The sequence below is a fragment of the Littorina saxatilis genome, linkage group LG2 (assembly GCF_037325665.1).
Source record: "Littorina saxatilis isolate snail1 linkage group LG2, US_GU_Lsax_2.0, whole genome shotgun sequence".
Lineage (NCBI taxonomy): Eukaryota > Metazoa > Mollusca > Gastropoda > Littorinimorpha > Littorinidae > Littorina > Littorina saxatilis.
In genome coordinates, this window is record NC_090246.1 from 86,541,957 (window position 1) to 86,566,490 (window position 24,534).

At 42.8% G+C, this 24,534-nt stretch overlaps 2 protein-coding genes across 2 annotated transcripts; one reads left to right on the forward strand and one right to left on the reverse strand.

The window, feature by feature from the left end:
- Window positions 1-913: 913 nt before the first annotated feature.
- On the reverse strand, window positions 914-13,291 carry LOC138960014 (CCR4-NOT transcription complex subunit 6-like). Its single transcript, XM_070331733.1, has 4 exons — window positions 13,202-13,291; window positions 10,874-10,993; window positions 8,231-8,494; window positions 914-1,272 (listed from the first exon to the last, which is right to left on the reverse strand). Exons 2-4 carry the CDS (start codon window positions 10,977-10,979, stop codon window positions 1,139-1,141), a joined length of 504 nt encoding a protein of 167 aa, XP_070187834.1. The 5' UTR covers window positions 10,980-10,993; window positions 13,202-13,291; the 3' UTR covers window positions 914-1,138.
- Window positions 13,292-13,513: 222 nt separating this feature from the next.
- On the forward strand, window positions 13,514-24,431 carry LOC138960018 (large ribosomal subunit protein uL1m-like). The gene is made up of 9 exons (XM_070331735.1): window positions 13,514-13,563; window positions 15,693-15,861; window positions 17,156-17,375; window positions 18,393-18,482; window positions 18,981-19,052; window positions 19,472-19,592; window positions 19,932-20,044; window positions 21,980-22,061; window positions 23,532-24,431. The coding sequence occupies exons 1-9, from the start codon at window positions 13,548-13,550 to the stop codon at window positions 23,699-23,701; spliced, it is 1,053 nt and encodes a 350-aa protein (XP_070187836.1). The 5' UTR covers window positions 13,514-13,547; the 3' UTR covers window positions 23,702-24,431.
- The last annotated feature ends 103 nt before the right edge of the window (window positions 24,432-24,534 follow it).

Below are 24,534 nucleotides of genomic sequence, written 5' to 3' on the forward strand. Positions count from 1 at the left end.
GAATTATGTGACAAGGGAGGTAAACACTATATTGAGTACTTGAGGATAAATCAATCATACACAATTGAATTAGCTCCCATGTCACATACACCCGTCTACCCTTGAGATAACAATGTCTTTCCACTTTTAAGTTTTAAAGTTAGCAAAGTACTTTGTACTTAATATGGGGTAATCCCTATCTGTACACATGTAAAAGTTACTTTGTACAAATATCAATAAAAATACACCTGTACCAACTGCAACATTGTGAGCAACAATGTATTGCAATTTCCACTTGGGCGCAATATCAACCAACAGCTTTTCAAGTCATAATTGCTTTTCAAAGATATGGCACAATGCAAAACAATGAATCTATTTCATTTTGCAAAGAAGAAAGGTGGAAACCGTAGCTGTAGAGCTCAATACATAATATATAGTGCTGTACGTAATTTCTCCACACAAGGGAAGCAACTCTGTTCACGTCTTCAACCAGGCAAAGTAACCATTGCAGGCCTTGAACACAGACATGGAATAGTATTCAATATCATCCATAAAAGAGTATCATTGAGACATCGGCCATAAGTACCTTGGATGTTGCTGTCGTGTGTGTCTGATTGAGTCTTTCTCGTTGTTTGTTTGCTTGACAATAAGGTCAATGATAATGTGATTGTTGGAATGTAGCAACAAGCTACAGAATCTAAGAGAAAAAAAGCCCTGAAGACCAGGCAATGTGACGACTTAAAATGTTCTGAAAGCAACATTACACACAAGTGTTTGCTATCTGTTGAAAAGGCAAGACAAATACATCAAGTCCAGTAACCACCACAACAAAGACAAAACAATAACATAACAATAACACCGACATGTACACACAAAGCAAGACGCAAACAAAGTCAGCTCTCTCTTGCTCTTCCTCTCTCTCTCTCTCTCTGACGTGACACCAAATTTCTGCAAATCCAAACACAAGAGAACAAAGAGAAAGATGATGAAGAAGAAAACAAAACCAGTGGAGCCCCACTTCCAAGACGTCCTTTTATTACCCTAGTTTTTTACATTTTCTGCAAATAGCGTCTTTAGATTTACCGCCATTTTAACACTCCCTCCCTTTTCCTCTCAGATTTTGGGACTGGGAGGTCTCAAAATGGGGGTTCCCCTGTACTTATTCAAAGAACATACGAGTGCAAGAGTACTCACCAGGTAAGTGATCCAACAGGAGATGAACAAGTTTCTGTGCTCCGTTCCCACTGTGAGAGGTATTTAGGTAATCCGTTGGTAAAGGGTTGCCCCCGAGGTCTGTAAGTAACACACATGGAATACACAGGTATCACAATGCCCCGGAAATACAGACTATTACTTCCCATATGTATTAAAAAAATATTCCTTCCCTGGGCAAACCAACAAAGCGTCATCTCACAGAATGTTGGCGTCACTCGTTTTAAACAGCCTTTCAAGAGAAGGACAAAACTGATTATTTTTATTATGAAATACAGATGGTATGGTAAGGTATGGATCGATCGATATATTTTTTTTTTTAAATGTTTAATCATGCATTGCTTCTTATTTAAGACGATATTTTTTCATGGAGAATAATTTACTTAGTCTAAAGCTCAAAAACATTAAAATCGCCAACAATCGAGTTACGCCAAACTTCCACGGTGACATTGATTTCTGCTTTAGCATGCTCTTTATCCTTCTCAAAAATACATTCCTCCTTGTTGAAGATTAGAGATCATGTGCATCAACACAGATCTGCTCAGCTTTAACATGCGTATCCTTCAAATCAACAGCTTCAAGAAATACAGCGTTGAAAGTCAAACAAATGGTGTACTCGCCTTTGGCTAGTGATTCTGAAAATGTACTAGCCAGAGAGCAACTTTACTAGTCAAACCAACAATTTGTTTCAGCAACTTTACTTGCATTTGGTGAGTAGATGAACATTTCTACTCGCCAGTTACATGTTTCTACTCGCCATGGTGAGTAAAATACTCGCCACTTTCAGGCTTGAAATATGTCCGTCTGTTAAATCAATTCAGCAGAAAATGTCCAAATATTGACTGAATGTACAAAGAAAGAACAACTGTACTGGACACTTATACATGTATTAGTCACTAAGAGAGTATAGATCTCCCCAAAACAAAAATAATATACTGTATTACTCTACTGTTCTTGCAAATTATCAGTACTTGTAACAATTGCAAAACAAACATTCATACACACATACAGGGATGAAAGTTGTCTTTTCAAAACCAGGAAACCCTGCTTGGAGGACAAATGGATGTGACTTTCTCCCAGGGTTTCGTATAATTTCTACCGTGTGGATGTTTTGAAAATCAAGAAATCTATTAGGCAATCAGTTCTGTGATGAAAATATTTCATCCATGCAAACGCACACTTACACAGAATTTAAAAATTTTAAGAGTAAATTTTCATTTAATTAATATACTTACCCAACTCACAAATAGCAATTAACTCTAGTTCAGTGCTGGTAACGCTGTACGCGTCCCCTTGGTAACCAAGGGAGACCACTCTAAAAAAGAAAGTGATCCATCCCATAATGCCCGACTATCAACAGTCAGACATCCGTATGCGTGCGCATACGCCGCCATCTTATCATTCCAAAACGAAGCCCAACTCACTCTTTTTTAGACCCCAGTACCAACCACAGCGGGGAGGTGGGAGGGAATAAACGTTGTGAGTTGGGTAAGTATATTAATTAAATGAAAATTTACTCTTAAAATTTTTAATTAAATTACATATCCATACCCAACTCACAAATAGCAGATTGCTACTATAGGTGGCGGGTACTCACCAAACATCAACGTAGAAGAGCTTGTCCTGCTGCCACCATAGAAGGTAGTGCAAAACTGCCATCTTGTCGCAGGGAGGAGATGTCTCTCAGATAATAATTCATGAAGACATCCTCCGATTTCCAATAGGCCGCCTCCAAAACGTCAGCCAGACGGCCTGAACGGAGCACTGCCACAGAGGAGGCCCATGCTCTCGCCTCATGCGTTCTTGCCGAGGTCAGGGGAAGTACTGCCCTAACCTCTCCGGACTGAGTATGCCACCAGGCGTAAGCTTGCCTGATTAGCGTGGATACCCACTTAGCCAAAGTCACCTTAGCAATATCTTTGCCCCTTGCTGTATTGGGAGAGATAAAAAGCAACTTTTGATTTTCTGAACGAATGAACCTAGTTCGAGACAGGTAAACGCTGAGCGTTCTGACCGGACAGTTAACTATGTCAAGATCTCCAGGAGCAAGGATGTTGCTCAAGGCAGGGATGTTAACGACAGGAGACATATGACCTGGTTTTTGATTTTTTGCTAAGAATTCAGGCCTGAATTTAAGAGATATGGAACCATCTTTTTCGGTTGCAATATCTTTAGCTAAGCCGGATAAAGCATGCACCTCACTCCCTCTACGCGACGTCGCGAGCAATGTTAGAAAAACCGCCTTGCGCGTCAAGTTAGCCAAACTAGATGACTGTAACGGTTCAAACTCGTTAGAAGCCAAAAATCTCAACACAAGCAACAAATCCCAAGCAGGGAGCGAAGACTTCACGCGCGCGGCTTTAAGGGCAGCACCCTTAATAACGCTAGCGACAACCCCATCAAGAGTAATCTTATGTCCCAGCTGCCTAAGTGTTGACGAAATCGCGGACCTTCTAACACGAAGGGAAGACGCTGACCCCCCCTGTCCAGCTAGCCAGGCTAAATGATTTGCCACCTGCATGGACCTCGGTGCCAAAGGTTTAACCCTGTTAAGACCACACCATTTCACCCAAGAGGCCCAGTGAGACGAGTAGACCGAACTGGTTGACTTCCTATGAGCATGCTTCACAAAATCTACAGTGGCAGAAGAGGCGCCTGCCTTAAGCATAGCGCTTCTGACAGAATCCACCCTTGAAGGTTGAGGGCCTGAGGGTTCTCGTGAGGGATTCCCGACCTGGGTTGAAGAAGTTCTCCCTTTCTTACTGCGATGGGGATAGGCGGTCGAACCGCCAGTCGCAGCAAGTCCGGGAACCAGTGCTGGCTTGGCCAAAGTGGGGCAACCAGAACCAGCGCTGGCTTTTCCAGGTCGACCTTCCTGAGAACTTTGCCCAACAAGCAAAACGGAGGGAAGGCGTAAGCTGTCAGCCCTGTCCAATCCAGTTCTAGCGCATTCACGCCCCACGCCAGAGGATCCGGGAAGGGGGATACAAACAGAGGTAGCCTCGCTGAATACCGAGTTGCGAACAAATCGATTTGAGGCTTCTCTATCTGCTCCCAAAGACGGTGCAGGGATTGGTGCGACAGCGTCCACCTTGTCCCCCCTGCTCAGCGCATCTGCAAGGACGTTCAAGCTGCCCTTCAGAAAGAAGGCTGACAGCAGAATATGATGCGAAGCGCACCACTTTAGAATGAGGCACGCACTGTCTGAAAGGCTGAGGGATCTCGTTCCGCCCTGCCTGTTCACGTAAGCCGCGACCGTCCTGTTGTCGGTGTGCAACCTGACATGACTGTTCTGAACGAACGGCAGAAAAGCTTGGAGGGCCAAGGAAACAGCCTCCAACTCTAGAGCATTGATATGGCGCGTGGGAAGAGACAGATTCCACTCCCCCGACGCCACATGCTCCCCCAGGTGCGCTCCCCACCCCGTCAGAGAAGCATCGGTAAACAGCTCGTTCTCTGGCGCCGGGCGCACTATCGGGACTCCCTGTGAGACCCAGGGAAGAAGCCAGACCTGCGTGGTCTCGAAAAACCAGTCTCCCAGAGAAATCTGGGTGTCCCACCCCTGGGTTGACTGATCCCACCGGGCCTGAAGAGCTGCCTGAAACGGCCTCTTGTGTACCCTGCCCAGTGGGACAAGAGTAGCCATAGACTCCATCTGGCCGAGTACTGATGTCAGAACCCGTACACTGGCCAGATTCTCTCCGTGAAGCGCACGGAGCAAGTCTTGAAGTTTGGCCACCCTCTTCTGAGACGGGCGGACCGACCAACTGAGCGTATCGAACTCCATCCCCAAGTAAGTGAACGTCTGGGATGGAACCAGTTCTGATTTGCCCAGGTTCACAGAGAACCCGAGCTGGGCAGCCTGACTGAGCACCATGCGAGTATGGACGTGGCACAACTCTCTGTCCTGATGTAGGATCAGCCAATCGTCCAGACGCACGCCCTCCTCGCGCACAAGAGCGCAGAGCTGACGCACCACGATGGTAAATATCCAAGGCGCGAGAGATAGGCCGAACGGCAGTGCCCTGAACTGGTAGGCCTTGGCTCCCCAGCGGAAGCGCAACCACTTCCTGTCCGTCACGTGCATCAAGACGTGGAAGTATGCGTCCGTAAGGTCCACTGAGGTAGCCCAATCGCCCGGACGAAGCGCCTCTCGCACAGAGGCCGGCGTCTCCATAGTGAACTTCACCGTTCGAAGATACATGTTCAGAGTTGACAGGTCGAGAACTGGTCTCCAAGCCCCCGAGGCTTTCGGTACAACAAACAGTCTGCCGTAAAACCCCGGGGACCGTAAGTCCAAGACCTCTTCTATCGCCCCTTTCGAGAGAAGGGCTGACACCTCCCCTTGCACCGCGGCTCTCGCCTCCGGATCCCTGGGGGGTTTGCAGAGCGGGATTATCCTGGTCAGAGGTGCTTTTTCCCCTGACCAGAGAAGCCTGAACCCCGAACGAACGATCCCGGTAACCCACTTGCTGTCCACTAGCTGCAGCCAGGAAGAGAGGGCCCTGGACGGGCCGCCCGCCACAACCAGTGCGGGGGCTACCGGGAAGGCCTGTTCGGGGGAGTTTCATTGGGGGTGGGGCTTGCGCCCCGACCCCCTAGAACCACCAAAGGACTGACCCCTCTTAGGGTAGGGCGCACCGCGACCTCTACCCCCTGAAGAGAACGACTGTTTCTGAGCCTTACCGCCACCACCAGACGAGGATGTCTGAGGTTTGGCCGTAGACTGCGACTGAGTCCGTGACTGAGACTGAAACTGAGGTTTGCCCTGAGCCTTAGGCAAACCTTGAAAAGCAATGCGGGCTATAGCGAGATCCCTCGCGTCCGCTGTCTCCTTCTGGAGAGCATCCAAAGAGGCCTGACCCAACAACGATCCCTCTAAAAACGGGGACACTTTCAAGGCCTCAATCGTGGACTTATCAGAAATCCTCGATCCCGACAAAAACGCCGACCTCCTTGAGTGCACTGCATGTGCGTAAAGGTTGGCTGAAACCGACATCTGTTCCCTTGTAACCTTGGCCAAAGTGGCCAGAAGGGTAGACACGTCAAGCGCCGAAGCGTCGAACCTGAATTCAAAGGGGTCCAGTGAGGTCGCAATCGACCTCGAAAGAGACCGTTGCAGAGACTCTGACACTGACGTCAGCTCAAGCAACGACCTCCCTGCATCTTCAAGACCCACCATCGAAGCCTCGGTACACGGAAGCGGAGTGCAAGAACCGTAACCGACTTCACGCAGCGAAGCAAGCTCAGGCGTCACCGGCAACACAGCCGTTGGTAACGCGAAATGCCCAATCAGCTTAACAGGCCGGGGAACAAGCTTCAACTTCTGAATACCAGAAACAGCTCGATCCCCCGCCTTGGCCAACCACGGGAGAACATCTTCAGGTGCATCACCACGTTGCGACAGCAACGGCACATCCGGTCCGTTCCTTCCCTTGAAAACCTTTGCCATAACATAGGCAACCGAGGACGATTCTTTAAACCGGAACTGACCAGAATCATTCTTGGCAGACCGGAAATCGTCAAAAGCCGACCTGGGTGGCAGAAGTCTCTCCTTGCTTCTCACCACCCCTTCCGGAAAGTATTTGGAGGCCGTCTCCGCTGCCATAGCCACCGCGCTCGACAGCTTCGACGGCAGGTTGAGAAGGGTGTCATCCACGGCCGTGGCATTGCCCTCCTCCAACCCTCCTTCCTGGTCGCTATCACAACCAGGTGGGTCAACGCCAGAGAAACTTGCAAAGTCCTCGGAGTCACACCCACCATCCGTCCCGCGGGACGGATATCGAACCGGCATACCCGACACTGAATCAGAGGTATATGCAGAGTTCAAACGATTCACAGGGCTCCCTACAACTGCCGGACGGACGCGATGCCATTGTCCAGAAATTGCAGGAGAGCTTTCACCACGCAAGTGGCTTACTTTATCCTGTGACCGCAAACCCTCGTCACCAGAGAACCTGGTAACTTGAGGGCTAGACATACCTTTAGAGCGCACCGGCCCATGCACAAGGGACACCAGCCGACCATCACCGTGCTGCGACGCATGCACTTCCGCCCGAACCACGGTAGGAGCAGCCACAGCAGAAGCCGCAGCAGAAGCTGAAGCAAAACCGGAAGTGGACGGAGTCGGTGAAGACCTGACTCTACCCAACGAAGATGCATCAACGACGCCAGCCGGAAGTGCGCGAATCTCATCTTTCGTCGCCGACAAATCGGCCGCCAAAGTAGAAACCTGTGTACTCAAAGTCAAAAGCAAAGACGCAATATCGGCGGGAGACACACCTGAATCACCAGGAGCCCCCGACGAAACAACCGGTTTAACAACATCTTTATCCTTATCACTACGTGTGACTTTGTCCTTCTTCCCGGACAAAATGGCGGACGAAGGCTTGTCAACAACAACATCAACATCACATCCTACATTTCCCGGTTCTATCTGAGAAGTGGCGGAAATTCCATCACTCTTTCTTCTAGACGAAGAACTTCTCTTAGAGGATGAAGAACTAGCAGCCGGAGAAGCTGAAGCAGCAGCCTGTCTCGAATTAGTCCTATTTTTGGCGCACTCCGCCATGTCAAAACGAACTCACAAAAAATTTTCGAACTGAAAAATTTTACAAGTTCACAACGTGCGACAGAAACGTCGCCAGAGTTACATAAAACAAGAAATCTCTCACCCAAAAACAGCCAGGGTATTGACAAAGCTCGGCGGCAGACAAACGAAGTCAATGTCAGGAAACAAAGACCAAGGCTGAACACAGCCGGAGCGTACAACAAAACGCGACCAGACACGTCGCTCGCTGAGAGTGGAATGGTAAGATGGCGGCGTATGCGCACGCATACGGATGTCTGACTGTTGATAGTCGGGCATTATGGGATGGATCACTTTCTTTTTTAGAGTGGTCTCCCTTGGTTACCAAGGGGACGCGTACAGCGTTACCAGCACTGAACTAGAGTTAATTGCTATTTGTGAGTTGGGTATGGATATGTAATTTAATTAAGGAATATTTCCACTCAGTGTGGCCAAGGAACAATATCATACCTAAAATCTCTAGCTGAAAAAGCTTTCCCAGTTCATAGGGAAGAGTTCGTAGTTGATTGCTGTTCAGCAGAAGTTCTCGTAGTTCACTCAAGTCGCCTAGCTCTGCTGGTATGCTCCGCAGTTTGTTGAATGAGAGGTCCAGGCAGTTCAAATGGATGAGATGGCAGACTTCCGGCGGTATTTGTACAAGATGGTTGCCATTTAGGAAAAGGGAGGTAATGTGTTGAAAATGAAAAAGCTGAGGGCAGATGTTGCGTACTGAACCTGAAACAAAATAAGAGCTAGATTAACCACAGTGACACAAACACACCAGTGCATAATCATTTCTATTAACTGAAGTCCACCTTCCACTCCATGCAATCAATCATGCCCACCACCCCAGACCTGTCCAGAATAAGAGCATGCTTCCACTTAGACACATACATGTACCAAAACTCAACAGCCAAGCTGCTTCCTGTGCACAGTGAAAATGTTTTCACTGTATTTATTTCACAGATTGGCATATATGTGCTAGTTATAAAATAAATTCAGCACAACATTGCCGTGCTTCACAGGAAGCAGCTGGTCTGCAGTCATAATGTTTGGTATGTGTTCAAGACAAAGAATGCTTATCCGAGGTAAGGTCTATTGTGATTTACAAGATGGTCTACATGTCAAAGAAGGTACCTTTCTAAATACCATTCTGACTCCTTGTTTGATGCTGAATCAGCAGTAGATGATGACAAACAAGAATTTTCTTACACAGCATTCCGACAATGGCAATATTTATTTATTTCCTTGAACCTTCCAACGGATACCATGTTGACTACAGTGTTATTTTCAGGCCTCGTTCACCTGTCACCGATGCATACTTTTCTGATCTGACGGATTGCTCTGATCCCTGGCTGGTCAACCACACAGTTTTGACATGTAGGTCTGCTAACCATCAATTTTCCTACTAAACGGACAAAACAAGGGCATTTGGACCTACACATGGTTTCAATCCAGGTCCAACTGACCTACTGTCCCCTGAGTCTGGGAAAAACACACAAAAGCCCCAAAAACATAACAGAAATTCTTGGAGGGGGTGCCGCAATGCATTAAACTTGAAAAGAGCAGAATGCACTAAATTTTCATTGTCATGCGTGCAGATGGTCCTGATGAAATCGACTGCTAGTTCCCATACAGAATGAACAAGAACCTACACTTGGCTAGATTTTAAACAAATTTTCCAGAAAACGTTATGCCAGATCTGTAGTGACGCAAATTTAGGTAGTACATTTGACTGACATAACAAATAACGCATTTGTGAAGGTCTCACAGATCTTACAAAAGTCCTCCTGGTTTGGGGACCCTCTAAAGTTCTGCTGAGGGGGTCCGTGGAACCAATAACAATTATAATTTGGGGTCACGGGACTCTCCAGGTCGAGCACTTGTGGGGAGCCTTGATAGGCATTACTGATCTTTGTACATTGTACATGTATTACAGAGTGTCGTTTATGACATGCAACATACCACACTTGGCCTTTTCTGACATCTCTGTGTAAAACTAAAACCATATCTACTGTTTCACTGATGACACATAAACAGCATAAATTGTTAATAACTATTGCAGGGATGACCTAATCTTAAAAAATGTTACTCTCCGGCCGGGCGAGTAACTTGAAGAAAGTTACTAGCCCGGCAAAAATTTCACTAGCCCGGTACATGTATACAACTGTTTATCAACAGTGTTTATATAGCTTTAAAACTCGATATTACAACCAAAAGTGTTGCATTTGACCAGAAGTTTCATTGCCCAGCCCCTGGCGATCAGGAGGATGATTTGGCCATCCCAGCTATTGTCTATATAATCAGAGCTCATTTATGTTCCTGGCTATTGGTTTAAACAATGTTTATTCATATTTACATGTTCAGGAAATGTGGTGTCTTCAAACACATTTACAATAAGAACATGGCAGACAAGCCCTTACACAGTAAATAAAAACAATCCGTAAATTTTCCTCAAAATATTTACCAAATTTAGGAGAGAAAAGAAAAGACGAATAGAAGGTTCCTGGCTATTAGTATTAAAGAGGTGGGACTGTGCTAAAAACAAAAACAAAGATTACTGGGGAACCCTTGAAGCTGAGAAATATCTATAAATTATCATTTGGGCGTAACAAATGGGCTATTTGTTTCAGATTAGGCCAAAAAAAAAAAAATTCTGTTTCTGGTCACCCGACCGACCCTAAATTTCGGCGCCGACCCTAAACTTTTTTTTTCCAAACTCTAACATTTTTTTTTTTTTTGGTGGTAAAGGACAGGGTGAGAAAATGAACAACAAAAACGTGTGAAAACGAAAGTCCGCTGACGATTTGTAAATGTGTTGAGTGTCTTGTCTCTATGTATAGTGAATCCAGTCTCTTTGCGCGATTTTTAAAGTTAGTTTTATTGGTCTACATTTGGGGTATAAAAAAAAATAAAATAAAAATAAAAATAAAAAATCCCGACCTACCGACCCTATTTTTTTTAGCCATGTTACCAGAAACAGACATATTTTTTTTTGTGGCCTTAACAGAAAGCGCATTTATTTTGCGCTGATCCACGATCAAATCCCAATCCAATACCCTCTATTATTAGCAGCAATATTACAAGTACAATGATACAGTACTTTTAACTTACCTGTAATTTCTATGGAATACCAGGTAGACTGTTTGCCTGATGCTACATCAGCAGCAGACATAAGGGAATGTTGTCTTCCAGGCTTCTCATACTTTTCCTTTGGCATGCTGCATGTACACACTGAAAAAATACAAAGTCAGAAAAGTATGAACATTCATTACAAGGTCAATAGTCATGGAACAACACTGGAGATGTACCGAGCAGCATGTACAATGATCACTTTCACACAATCTAAGTATGATGGGTGTACATAGTTCTGACAAGAAGAGTCATAGTTTTCTTTTCAGATCAGCTTGATCAGTTGATGATTAGCAGGAAAATAGTATCTTGATCATATCTCAGTAAACACGCATCTTACAAGATTTTAGAATCTAAACTCAGCATTATCAATAATCAATATAATCAATCATTTTGTACCTAGGTCCCTTTTCCCGGAATGCCCTCTGTCATTCGAAGTTTTAGAAAGAATGATCGAATTTCAAGTGTTCGCTATGTATACGTGAATTAAGACTAGTTGGTAAGACAAACAGATTGCGATCAACTTGAACAAGTTCCATGATCTGTGTATAATAATTCAATCAATTCAAAGATAATGATGTATCTACACACAAATGCTCATAATCTTGAAGCTTGATTTATCACTTTATCCAGGAAGCCTTTCAAGTAAATGTACTTAGATCACAAAGTTATGATGTTGTCGTGATCTTAAAAATAAACCTGAACAATTACACATTGACATGCTTCCATTTGAAACTTCTCTGTCGTCATCGTGGATTGACGCCCGACCAAAGCTAATTGAATCCAGACGGAGAGAAACGACGGAGGTCTTCAATTAGGCTTTGGGAGGGCGTCAATCCAAAATGAAGACCGAGAAGTTTCAAATGGAAGCATGTCAATGTTATTGTCATTCCATCTAACGACAATCTCTTTTCTGCTTTCATGCGGTTGTAAGACAGAATTGGTTCGGTTCTGTTCACATCCTACTTTCAGTCCACCTACCTGCAAGGGTCAAGTCCCAAGAAATATGTCTCCGTATTCCTATCTTATTACTCTACTCCTGGTTTTTTTCTTTCACATACATTTTCCCTTCTTTTTTTATGGGTTTTTGGACAGCAAACTCTAAACAATTTCTTTTCATCACAAAAGCGATCTTTGGAATTGACTGACGTAGTCCGGAGGAATTCATGCATCAACTTACGTCACGTATTCAAAGTCATCACTTCACATACCTTATGGTCTCCATATTTCGTTGGCCTTCATATTTCCTACTCGTAAAATGACCCTCAAAGCTAACTGAGACTAGTTGAGGTTGTATCAATGCGCCTCGCCAGCAGGTGGTCATTGGCTTTTTTAACTAGTGTACATCGACAATTGATGACTGGAAAGTTTGAATGAGTTGGGGCATTCTGACCAATCACAAGATCTGTTTCATAAAACGCCAACTTGATTGAATTTAATTTATATTAAATATTTATCAAATTTAGAACAATTTGAAACATCTTCCCCCCAGGACAAATCCTTTTAACATTAACATGGCAAAACTATGACTGTACAAGAACTCCATTTGGCAAGGCTATTACTATCACAAGACCACTGACATCACACACACAGGTAAAGAAATCTATAAAAACAGCCGGTGTTCGCTCAGAATCTGATGTCACTTCTAGTTTTACTGGTCTCGATCTTCAGTATGTCACAGTCATACATCATTCATGTGCAGGTTCTTTATGTTGTTAATCTTGATCACCTTTCATTGCTTTATTGCTTCATTGAATGTTTTATACTGGCATTTACTACAGTCAACATAAACCTATTTTCTAATGAGCTGTCAGTGTCACTCATTAGCACGACACACCATGGAACTGGAAGAACTACAGATGAACACTAGTGCGAGCAACATTCTATAAAGTTCTATAGTGCCTTACTTCTCACTACTCTTGATTAGTCTCATTAGATTCATTAACTAATATGTGTGTGATGATGCCATGAGTCTCTACCTGCCTGTTCTCCTTTGCCAAAACATGTGCCTTTTTCTATTACAAGTTATACAACTCTAACTATGTCACAGCTCCTATCTATGGATAATTTACAGTTAAGTGACCGTTAAATACCTTGATCAATTAGGAAACCTCAAACTATTATTTTAAACTATGTGTTACCACAAAAATAAATTGATTATTGCAAATTCAGCACATGCCAATGTTGATGTTTACTTTATCAAATCTGTGATGCAAGAAATGACATAAGAAAACAATCCAGAAACAAAATGAGGGGTTAGTTAATTAAAGGAACTTTAGAATAAGAGAATAAACACAAAAAATACTTTACCTGCATCGATATTTTCAGCAAATTCAAGACAAACTGACTTGCATTTGACAGTCAGCTGTCCTCCTTTCGGGTTCTTTCTTGATTTCCGCAGTGTCGTGAGCGGAGTATTTTGATTGGTTGAATGAGGTAAACAAAAACGTCCAATTGCATTGGTTAAAATACTATTACATTCTGTTTGCAACCTTTATATATTTTACTTTTTTCACTATTGGTATCATTATGAATTGTCTAACGTTACAGCTTACTTTTCAAATCCACTGAATTATTTTGTATGTCATTTTCAGTGAATGTCGCTCTTAATTTTGAGAGTGATCTCCCTTGATTGGGAAGGTCACGAAAACGAAACATGGCGGCCATCAAAGGTAAAGAACACGAGCACTTACCGCCTGGGTTATACAAATGTGCGAATTGTTGTAAGCATAAATGAGATGCTGTCGATGGATTTTGCGTTTTTACCGGAGGGCTATAATTTTGTTAGCATTTCGATTCTTCATAATGCGCGTGCGTACCGGCGGTCATGTGCATGCTCACATTCTCAATCTCATGAACGAAAGTACTAGCACGTACAGTAGTTGTAAACCTCAGTCACGGCCCTGCTCCTGCAATGATTCACTTGTGCACTCGGTCACACACACACACACACACACACACACACACACACACACACACACACTCAGTGAAACACTGTATCGGGAGAGCCCTACTAGCCCAGAGTTGCAGGCACTAAGACACCCCCACCTTCTCTGTTGTTACCCCATCCCCTGCCTTACAGCCAGCCAGCAGCGGTCACAGAGTGTAGTCTTTGAGAGGGTATAAAAGGGTCAGCTGAGCGAGTTTCGGGAGCAGTGCTGAAAAGCACTCTCACTTTCCTTCTGGAGTAGTTGTGCTGAAAAGCGCGCACGCTCACTTTCACCTCTTTTCGTTTGCTTGTGCTGAAAAGCGCAGAAAGTCGATCTATGTCTGTTTGTTCGTTCGTTGTCTGCTCGTGCTTGAAAGCGCAGCATGTCTTGTCGATTCGTATGTCCGTTTAGCGGCAGAGCTGTGTCTATGTGGAATAGGGCAGGAAGGAAATAGAAAAGGGCATATGTAAATAGTTGTAGGTATACCAGTTAGTTGTGTAGTTAAAGTTTAAACGCTAGGTAAGACTTTGAATTGTTCGGATAGTTTGATGCATTATTTGAGTTGATTTATGAATTGCTTGTTATGTTTGTCATAGTGTAAATAAAACCTTGTAACTGTTTCTGATGAGTCATACTTAATACCACTGTACGTACGAGAGGTGTGAGCGTGAACATTCATGTGTCGGTGACAGAATGTAAGTGTGTGAGCTTGCTTTTATGTCATGTGTTGTAACTTCTGTCTCTCCTTGACTGTTGTCCTGTAAATATTTGTTGATAAAACTGTACGTAGCGAATTCTAGCATCCAAAACATACACCACAATATTCTTGTAACACACAATCTAGCACATTAAGAAACACACAGGGTTTCCTCTGAATACCGAGGTCGGCCAGTAATGTAGGCACATGTATTAGAAAACAACGCGAGGCATAGACTAACTGATTGTGCAGCATTACATAGGGCCAGAGTAAGGCTCTCCTCAGCAATCTTCAGCCTCCCCCTGCGAACTTTTAATGGGGATACGGACCCTCTAGGGCTCCGGTTACAACACAAAGCAGGATCATGAGTATAACAATTACAATCGGACGCACATTCCATAGACGTTTTTCGGATATAACTCTGTTGGGTTTGCATGGGATGGGTTCTGGAAGAGTGAATACCCTTGCGTTTCCTCTGACAAATATTGGAGGGGCCAATCACTATAGCAAGGGATGTGTTAGAAATACAGAAAGAAGTGTCAACATTTTGAGATTATTTCAGTGTGATGACAAACCTCGCACAGTGCTTAAACAAGATTTTGCCATGGATTTGATGTCTAACACTGACACTCATTGTGTTTCTGAAACGGAAAGTAAACAAACATACCTGAGAAATCACCTGTAGTATTTCATTAGATCACAATTTATATTGGGCATAGTCCAGAATAAGCCCCATTGAAATGGTGTTGCATTCCAAAAGAAGAGTGCACATTTGACATTTACTCAGTGTGCTGGTGAAGTTCACACAGGACTAAATCAAGATATTGCCTTTATATGTTGATACATATACACTTCTGGATGAGAGTTGAAAAGAGTAAAGTAAGACAAAATTGCAGTCAAGCCACAATCAATGGGAGGAAGTCATAACATGATCAAACTCATACGAACTCATGGCAAGTGGTGTGTCGTACTAGTTAAGTTGTGCACCTACGGACCTAATTGATGTTAATTTAGTGGGAAGAAACCCACCATATTTAGTTTTCAACAATATAAGCTGTCCTAAGTATAAGTAAACCGCTTCCTTTCAATTTCACCTTTGTTTGTAATGTCACTTGTTTTTCTTTAAAGTTTGTCATCAGATATGGATCCTAACCTGAACCTATCTGACTTGCAGGATTGTCCTGCACTCTACTCTGTGCTTCTGCATCGCTTCGGTTACAGTCCAGTGCCAGGCTGTGTCCACTTCTCATCCAGACACGGAACAGAAACTTGAAGAAACCACGCACAAAAGCTCCACATGTTGCCAAGTCATCCGATGCTTGGAGCAAAGTGGTAAAACACAAGTAAGTCTATGTGAAACACTGAAGGCATTGTTTGCAACATTTTATTGTGGTATCTGCGATGTCCGGCACCTTGAATATGAGGACACCTCCTATGAAAGGACACATTTAGTTTTCCATTTGTTTGTCAAGGGGTCATACATACTTTTGTTTTTGAGTGATTTGTACAACTATAAGGCTAACATGCGTACGGCACCTGAATATTTACACTCAATTTTGCAATGAGCGAGACTCCTGTCTGTTATTTTAACCCATAAAATACCTGTCATAAAAGGCCACCTGCACTGTAGGGACACTTTTGGCTGGTCCCAAGGGTGTCCTTTAACCCTTAGGCTGGTTGTCGCGACATATGTCGCGCTACTTTATGTATACTGTCACCTGGTTGTCACGACATATGTCGCGCTACTGGCTCAGTCTGTTTGGTCGGTTCCGATTACCTCCCATGGATGCGAAAACCTATATGACCGTTTTTCTTTATTTTTCTCTCTGTTAATTCACCAGTGGCTATGTAACATGTGTTACAGAATTGCACCAGTGTAAGGGTTAATGCAGTTACCACTGTTGCTAACAGGTGGCAGAGGGATAGCACATATATACAGTGGAACCCCCCTTTTAAGATATCCCAATTTAAGACTTCCTCTCTTTTAAGACCTTCTTTTTTCAGACTTTCTGTTTATAACCTCTGTAAATGTACCTCCATTTTAAGACTCCCTCCTGTTTAAGACCTGATTTTCTCAGATTTTTGTAGGTACAGTGGAACCCCCCTTTTAAGACCCTCCAATTTAAGACTCCCTCCTTTTTAAGACCTTGTTTTCTCAGACTTTCTGTTCATTGCCTCAGTAAAATTACCCCCATTTTAAGACCCCCTCCTTTTTAAGACCCAATGTTCTTAGATTTTTGGAGGTCTTAAAAGGGGTTCCACTGTATTGGGAAAGGGAGTGGTTTAGTGGTTACAGTGCGTGTTACTCACAGTGGCGGTCCAACCTCAATTCCAGCGTGGGGTGTATACAAATATCTGATTTTTCCTTTCACTCTCTAGTCCGCCGAGCTGGAAATGGGCACCTGACCCTATTTAGGATTTGAGAAGGTGAAGGCAGCAAGTTTGAGTAGATGGGCTCAACTCTTAACATCGTATTCCCCATGGAATCGAGAGATTGAAAGGTCATTGGAATAACCTTTTAATTACCTGTTCTTCTTCTCTGTGATACCTCACATACACACAGAACAAACAACAACAACATTCTATGAGTATTTATACAACGACAGCATTCAATAATTTGTGAACTGAACTTTTCAGAACGTTAACCTACAAAGACAGAAAAGCGGTTCTTTCCCCTGTCTTTTTGTCTCGGGTACCTGTGGACGATGTGTGGATCCGAACTCATTATCCGCGCCCCAAGTTCCCTCTGGAGGAATGCCTGGTGCGGCACAAAGAGTTTGCCGATCCCAGCATGCTGGATAACATGGAGGGACTGGTCTACGCTGACATGGAGCTCAATATGAAAACCAACAAAAAGGTAGAGATCTGTTGCTTGGTCACTCTGGCAGGCTTTCTCTCTGTCTTGTCGCTCACTGTCTCCCTGTGTGTGTGTGTCTTGAACTGTAGGTACACTGTGCGGGTTGGGAGATTAGATAAGGCTTTGCCTAAAGCCTGCAGTCCTTAGACGATTTTCGCAGAGAGAAAACTATGTCGGGTTCGCATGGGTTGTGAAAGAGTGAGTACCCTTGCATTTGCGCAGACAAACTTTGCCATGTGCTTCCTGTTTACGTGATCGAGACACGCCCTCTCACTAGTGACTTGCCTATAATGTCACATGGGAAATAATGTCACGTGGTGAAACGTTCCCACGTGACATTACAAGCCAGTCACTAGCGAGAGGGTGTGTCTCAATCACGTGCACAGGAAGCACATGGCAAAGTTTGTCTGTGCAAATACAAGGGTACTCACTCTTTCACAACCCATATAAACCCGACAGAGTTATTTCCGGAATTCGTCGATTGAAGCTGGCTGCATGGAGCTTTAGCACTGAGTTTTTGGTAAAAAGACTTTGCAAAGTCTTCACGATGTATACTTCAGGCTCAATTAAGGATGGCCTTGAAACGTTTATAAATCCTTTTTTATAGAGCTCTCATCATCACTCTCTCTCTCTCTCTCTCTCTCTCTCTCTCTCTCTCTCTCTCTCTCTCTCTCTCTCTCTCTCTCTCTCTCTCACTCTCTCTCTCTGTGGAAAGAGTGAGGAACATCTTTGGAAAGTAAGTTGAGAAATACTATCTACTGTGTGTGTGTGTGCAAGCTTGTTCAGTCTTTGTGTATGTGCATCTTTGTGTTTTCCAAAATGTTTTGCTTTCAAAGTCATTTGTGTGTGTGCCTGTGTGTAAGATCTATTTCACTGTGTGTGTCTTTTTGTGTGCTTGTCCCTGAATCAGTGAATGTGTTTCTGTTCAGTGATTATGGAAAGTGATACACACAGTCTATCTTTTTCAGATATCATATGTACTTAAATATTTCTTTTGATTTATGTCTTTCTTTGCAGACCAAGTTCCTGTCCAATGTCAAGGGAACCATCCTGCTGCCCCATCAGTTTCAGCAGCCTAAGGACCAGAAAGTAATCGTCTTCTGCAAGGTAAGGCTTTCTTCTGCAATGTGTTGAGTGACGGACAGAGAACAAGAGAGTGTGTGTGTGTGTGTTTTTCACTATTTGTGTGTGTTTATTTATATGTGGGAGTCATTATTGTTTGTGTGTGTGTGTATGTGTGACACTCTACTGTTCTTGCATACAAGTGTGTGTCACAGTGGCAGATTTAGGGGGGGAGGGAGGGGGGGGGAAGAGAGAGAGAGATGATTAAATGACAGTTTCTGAGCTCAGGTGGCCCTAGATTGCAGCATTTTGCATGTTCGGGCGCTTTGCGCCCTCAATTCAGGCACTTCGCGCCTTCAAGTTTGTGCAAAAAAGTTTGGGTGGGCCCCCCTTCCTTAAGATCTTGGATCCGCCCTTGTGTCACTATTTGTGCATGTGTGTGTGTCACTATTTGTGTCTATCTGCCTACTTATGTCAGTGTGTGTGAGTAAAACTATGAAATACTGTATTGAGACTCACCTGTTCTTTCTTTGTCCTTTTTAGACAGAGGAGGACCAACAGATAGCCAAAAGTTTGGGAGCAACGTTTGTAGGCTGTGAAGACATTGTAAAACAGGTGAGTATGGAGACAAGCTTAGAATTGTTACTTTTAAGCTCTGATACTACAATTTCTATATCAGTAGCTTGCAAAAGCGAGGGACTTGTAAGTGTTTAGAAATGTTCAATGATTGGTCTCAGGTTGTGAAGAGAGACATGAAGAGTTTGCTTGTCTGTATGTGTAAATAAGCACTGATCTGTGTAAACTCATGTGATTAGGATGAAGCATTGAGCAGATTGTTGTTTAAAGCTCAGTGACAATTTGAAAATAAGTTGCGTGAAGTGATGTCAAAACGTTTAGTCAACCTTTTTGCCTGTATGAGACCGGATTGTACATGGCTTTTTTTGTCTTACACAGATCTTAAACCAGTGTTTATGTATATATATGAAAAATGAAGATAGCAAAAATGTATCAATGGTGTTATTTCTCATGGTCAGATAACGGAGGGACTTATAGACAAGGATGACATTGATGTGTTCCTGTGTACCCCTGACGCCATCACAGATCTTATTCCCATCAGAGCCCAGCTCAGAGACAAGTTTCCAACCAAGGCAAGAGGTGAGATCTGGAAGCATGGGTGACACTCATTGATTTAAAACAACAAGACTCTTGGAGTTACTTGAACAATATATCTTTTAGTGGTGCAGGTAATCTCAGGCTATTGATGCAGATTGCAAATGGGTTTTTTTATCATTTGATGAGAAAACGTGTGTGTGTGTCTGTGTGTGTTCCTCTGTCTGCCTGTCATTTCACTGTCAGAAGTATCCTCATTCCTATATTGAAAGTACACTAACAGAGGTGATACCACCAAGAAATAATGTTTGGATCAAACTGCTCACACTTATTCGCAGTCGTGCAGGCAGTGTATTCATATCCATTGATGTGTGTGTCGTGCAGGCAGTGTAGGAGGTGACGTGGAGGAGATGTGGAAACTGTACACTGAGGGTGTCAGCTACGCCTCACAGAAAGAAACTGACGCCCTCGCCAGGCTGCAAATTCCACTGGGACAGGTATAAATGGAGGCCAATAGACGTTTACCGGAAATAACTCGATCATGAGTTTTACAGGCTACGTAAGAATTGCTACCTTAAAACACTGAGGCAACGTTTTTCTTTTGAAAATATGCACACTGGAGCTCACGGTCACTGCGGCCATAGCTGAAGAGACAATAAAAAATAATAACCAACCAACCAACTGCATGAGCAACAAGGTACATGTTTTTAGACACTGCACAAAATGTGCATTGGAGCTTATTTTTCACGTTAATTATTCTGATTGCATGACACAACTTATCAGTGTAGATTTTTGCCTCAGTGTGTTTAGGCCAAAAAAAAAAAAATAGGTCTGTTTACGGTAACATAGGCCAAAAAAATAGGGTCGGTAGGTCGGGATTTTTTTTTTCCCTTTTTTTTTTTTTTTTCCAAAAAACCATATTTTTACGTTATTTTGCCAAAAAAACAAGATTTTTTTTTTTTTTTTTTTTTTTTTTTTTTACCCAAATGCCAAAAAAAAGTCTAGGGTCTCGCGAAAAAACTAGGGTCGGTCGGGTTACCGTAAACAGACCTTTTTTTTTTTTGGCCTTAGGGTCGCAACTCAGCTCATAATACAGTACCATGACAGAGTTATTTCCAAACATCATTTACTAGTTGTAGTTCACGTGGGGGGGGGGGGGGGGGGGGGGGGGGGGGTGGGGGTGCTCTTGTTGGTCTGACTGTGCCCAACTTGATACCATGTTCACTGAGTTTAGATTAACCACACTGATACATCTAAATAACATCACATGATAAACGCTGTTGTGGAGACCCCAGCTTTAAAGTTTGGTTACTGACACTTTTATTGTAACATCGCACTGTTTACTTTTCTTTGTGAGATCACTATATTGTTTCCTACAGCTCTTGAAGATTGACTATACGCTGACACTAAATTGACAAACAAGTCGCGTAAGGCGAAAATACAATATTTAGTCAAGTAGCTGTCGAACTCACAGAATGAAACGCAATGCCATTTTACTCGTAGCATCGTCAGGCCACCGCTCATGGCAAAGGCAGTGAAATTGACAAGAAGAGCGGGGTAGTAGTTGCGCTAAGAAGGATAGCACGCTTTTCTGTACCTCTCTTTGTTTTAACTTTCTGAGCGTGTTTTTAATCCAAACATATCATTATCTATATGTTTTTGGAATCAGGAACCGACAAGGAATAAGATGAAAGTGTTTTTAAATTGATTTGGACAATTTAATTTTGATAATAATTTTTATATATTTAATTTTCAGAGCTTGTTTTTAATCCGAATATAACATATTTATATGTTTTTGGAATCAGCAAATGATGGAGAATAAGATAAACGTAAATTTGGATCGTTTTATAAATTTTTAATTTTTTTTACAATTTTCAGATTTTTAATGACCAAAGTCATTAATTAATTTTTAAGCCACCAAGCTGAAATGCAATACCGAACCCCGGGCTTCGTCGAAGATTACTTGACCAAAATTTCAACCAATTTGGTTGAAAAATGAGGGCGTGACAGTGCCGCCTCAACTTTCACGAAAAGCCGGATATGACGTCATCAAAGACATTTATCAAAAAAATGAAAAAAACGTTCGGGGATTTCATACCCAGGAACTCTCATGTCAAATTTCATAAAGATCGGTCCAGTAGTTTAGTCTGAATCGCTCTACACACACACACACACACACACACGCACGCACGCACGCACATACACCACGACCCTCGTTTCGATTCCCCCTCGATGTTAAAATATTTAGTCAAAACTTGACTAAATATAAAAACAAGTTCTTATATCAGTGTCTTTTGCATAAAAAAAGAAGCTGGCATGAGTGGTAAAGGAAGCTTAATTTCTGATGAACTTTCATTGTTTTTCCGTGTTCAAACCAATATCTGTATTTGTATTCTGGTACTTATTTTGACAGCAAAAAAATTCCATTTCAGCTGAAGATGCCCGTTGAACAACTGGTTGACAATTTTCAAGGCTACGTCAATGCTCTCTGCAAGGGCAGGGCAAAAACTTTGGGTAAGTGCTTCATGGTTCTTTCTGATACTAGAGTTTCTGCCTTGCTATTTAACACTTACTGATTACTTCCCTTTGTTTCCCCCATATAAAGTCGGGGTCCTGGAACATGCCCCTAATGGTTTTACCGTGAGGGCATTAAACATTACTTATCATCATCCCTTTATGTCAACAATTTGGATTGTTCCCACATTGAAGTCACCACTTACTCAGCATGCTTGTTTCAGCTCACTACGCAGGGCAACATTTACCCTTTCAAACACCAAATCCTTTTTTGTTATTTTGCACAGAATTGATATTCTAACATTTTTAAAACGTATTATCATTAGATTAAACCCTCCCATGGGCGAGGGCTGGATGTAAAAAAGCACCTGTTTGCTTATGCCATTACCCTCGTTAATAAAGAATTTGTCATTGTCATTGTCACTACGTGCCTTGAAGTATTCTTTTCATCTGAAGCAAGGTGGGTTAAGTTCAGTCTGTTGTTGTCTTTTTTTTTATTTGCATCTTTCCTTGAGTGGAATTTGGGAAAGGAAATGGTTGTTGGTTTTCAACGTCTCTTCAACATATTTGGCCGATTTAATTTTGAGAAGAAGAGCAGCGAGTAAGTGTTGACATTTGTACTGTAGGATACTACATGAGATTTTGTTGTTGGTGTTGGCACAGTTAATACAGAGAAGTGTCTTGTCTTACCAGCTGAACTTTTTTTTATATCAAGAAGCTTCGAGTAAGGCCTAAAAAAAAAATAGGTGTGGTTACGGTAACCCGACCTACCCTATTTTTGGGGGCCGACCCTATAACTTTTTATTACATTTGTCAAAAAAATACACAAAAAAACAAGTAAACGAGTGCAGAAAACGCAATGAAAGCGAAAGCGCCCGAGTCGCACACTTATTTCCCTGTCAAGTAGGTTTAATTTGTACACATTAGAAAAAAATTTAAAAAAAAAAAAGTGATTGCCTACCTTCCTACCCTATTGTTTTTGGCTATGTTACCGTAACCACACCTATTATTTTTTTTGGCCTAAGACATGTTCATTTTCATGTTGTCCTGTCACTTGCCACATGCTGTTATATCGATGTCGTCGTAGAATTCTCGTTTCTTTGTGATTTTGATTGTTTTGTGCTGCAGACTATCTTTCTATACATACCAGGAACAATTATAAAACACTGGTTCATAATCAAAATAATCTCTTTTGTCCATCTCCCGAGAAACTGTTTGAAACGAGTTACGCCAAAATTCCACGACAACATTAATATGCTGTTATTACTCAACAGTTGCATATTTCATGTGTTTTACATGGTAGCAGGCTAATTGCCCCCTGGACAATTTTCCTCCGGAAAACTGCCCCCCACCATGGGAGGACAATTGCCCCCCGGACAACTGCCCCCCAGTGACAAATGTTTGTCAGCTTTGCCTTGTTTTCAGGGGCTCATTCATGATGTGTTTTTCATGTTTGCTTTTTTCTTCCAGGTCCACTGATTACACAGATATTCATTATCGCCCCTCCATCTCTGGAGCGATTCCTTTTGCCTGTGGAGGATTACGTCCCAGGCTATGAGAAAACCGAGGTCAGAAAAGCAGAAGAAGAAGAATCTGACAGTGAGGATGAGACGGAAGAACTGACAGCAAATAAAAAGTGATAGTTTTGTGCCTAGAACTGAATAGAATATTTTCTGTGTGATACATGTACCGACATTGCTATATCATCAGTGATGGTGCAAGTGTAAGAGAAAAACTGACAGCTCATGAACAGAACTTGGGTCTGTGTGTGTGTGTGGTCTTTGTCAGATGAGAGAGTATGAAGTACATTCATGTGCAGAACTACATCAGTGTGTGTGTGTGTGTGTGTGTGTGTGTGTGTGTGAATGTCTAAGTTTGTCAGCGCAAGATTTGTGGATGAAAGAGTGAGGTTTGTGCAGAAAGCGACAGTGGTTGACTGTTATTTCATTTCAACTTTTGTCATTAGAAATGCATTTGAGACAGTATGCAAGATTCGAGATTAGAGACTTTTGTCCGGGATAAACTGAATCTTTCGAGACTTGTCCAGGATAAACTGAATCTTTCGAGACTTTTGTCCAGGATAAACTGAATCTTACGAGACTTTTGTCTGGGATAAACTGAATCTTCAATGCAGTTTATCCCTGACTAATTAAAATCTTAACACGCGACTCTTGCATACGGACCCTGGTGTTCTGTGGATCTTAGTGACAGAGACATTCAAAGTCCATGGATGGAATTTTCCTTGTGATGTGATGTTATTGTGAATGTATGGTGAGTGAGAAACAGTTCATGTGAGAGCGCATGCTTATAGTCGCACATAATAAATTGAAGAGTTTTTATGAAATTGTCATCAAGTTTTCTGGAATGAAGTAAATGTAGCCATGGTGCCAAGAATGCAGATGCCGGTGTCACGAACTGAAAACTCTGCTCAACAATCCCTCTCAATGCGCATGCGCCAATCTTGGAACTTGGT

What these genes read in the sequence shown, in the direction of transcription:
- LOC138960014 (XM_070331733.1), bottom strand. Translation starts at nt 10,979, where the DNA reads ATGCCAAAGGAAAAGTATGAGAAGCCTGGAAGACAACATTCCCTTATG. An exon ending in GTATTCCATAGAAATTACAG is followed by an intron (nt 8,495 to 10,873) that starts GTAAGTTAAAAG and finishes ATTTTGTTTCAG; the next exon opens with GTTCAGTACGCAACATCTGC. An exon ending in TTTTCAGCTAGAGATTTTAG is followed by an intron (nt 1,273 to 8,230) that starts GTATGATATTGT and finishes TGTTACTTACAG; the next exon opens with ACCTCGGGGGCAACCCTTTA.
- LOC138960018 (XM_070331735.1), top strand. An exon ending in AGCAAAGTGGTAAAACACAA is followed by an intron (nt 15,862 to 17,155) that starts GTAAGTCTATGT and finishes TGAACTTTTCAG; the next exon opens with AACGTTAACCTACAAAGACA. An exon ending in GTGAAGACATTGTAAAACAG is followed by an intron (nt 19,053 to 19,471) that starts GTGAGTATGGAG and finishes TCTCATGGTCAG; the next exon opens with ATAACGGAGGGACTTATAGA.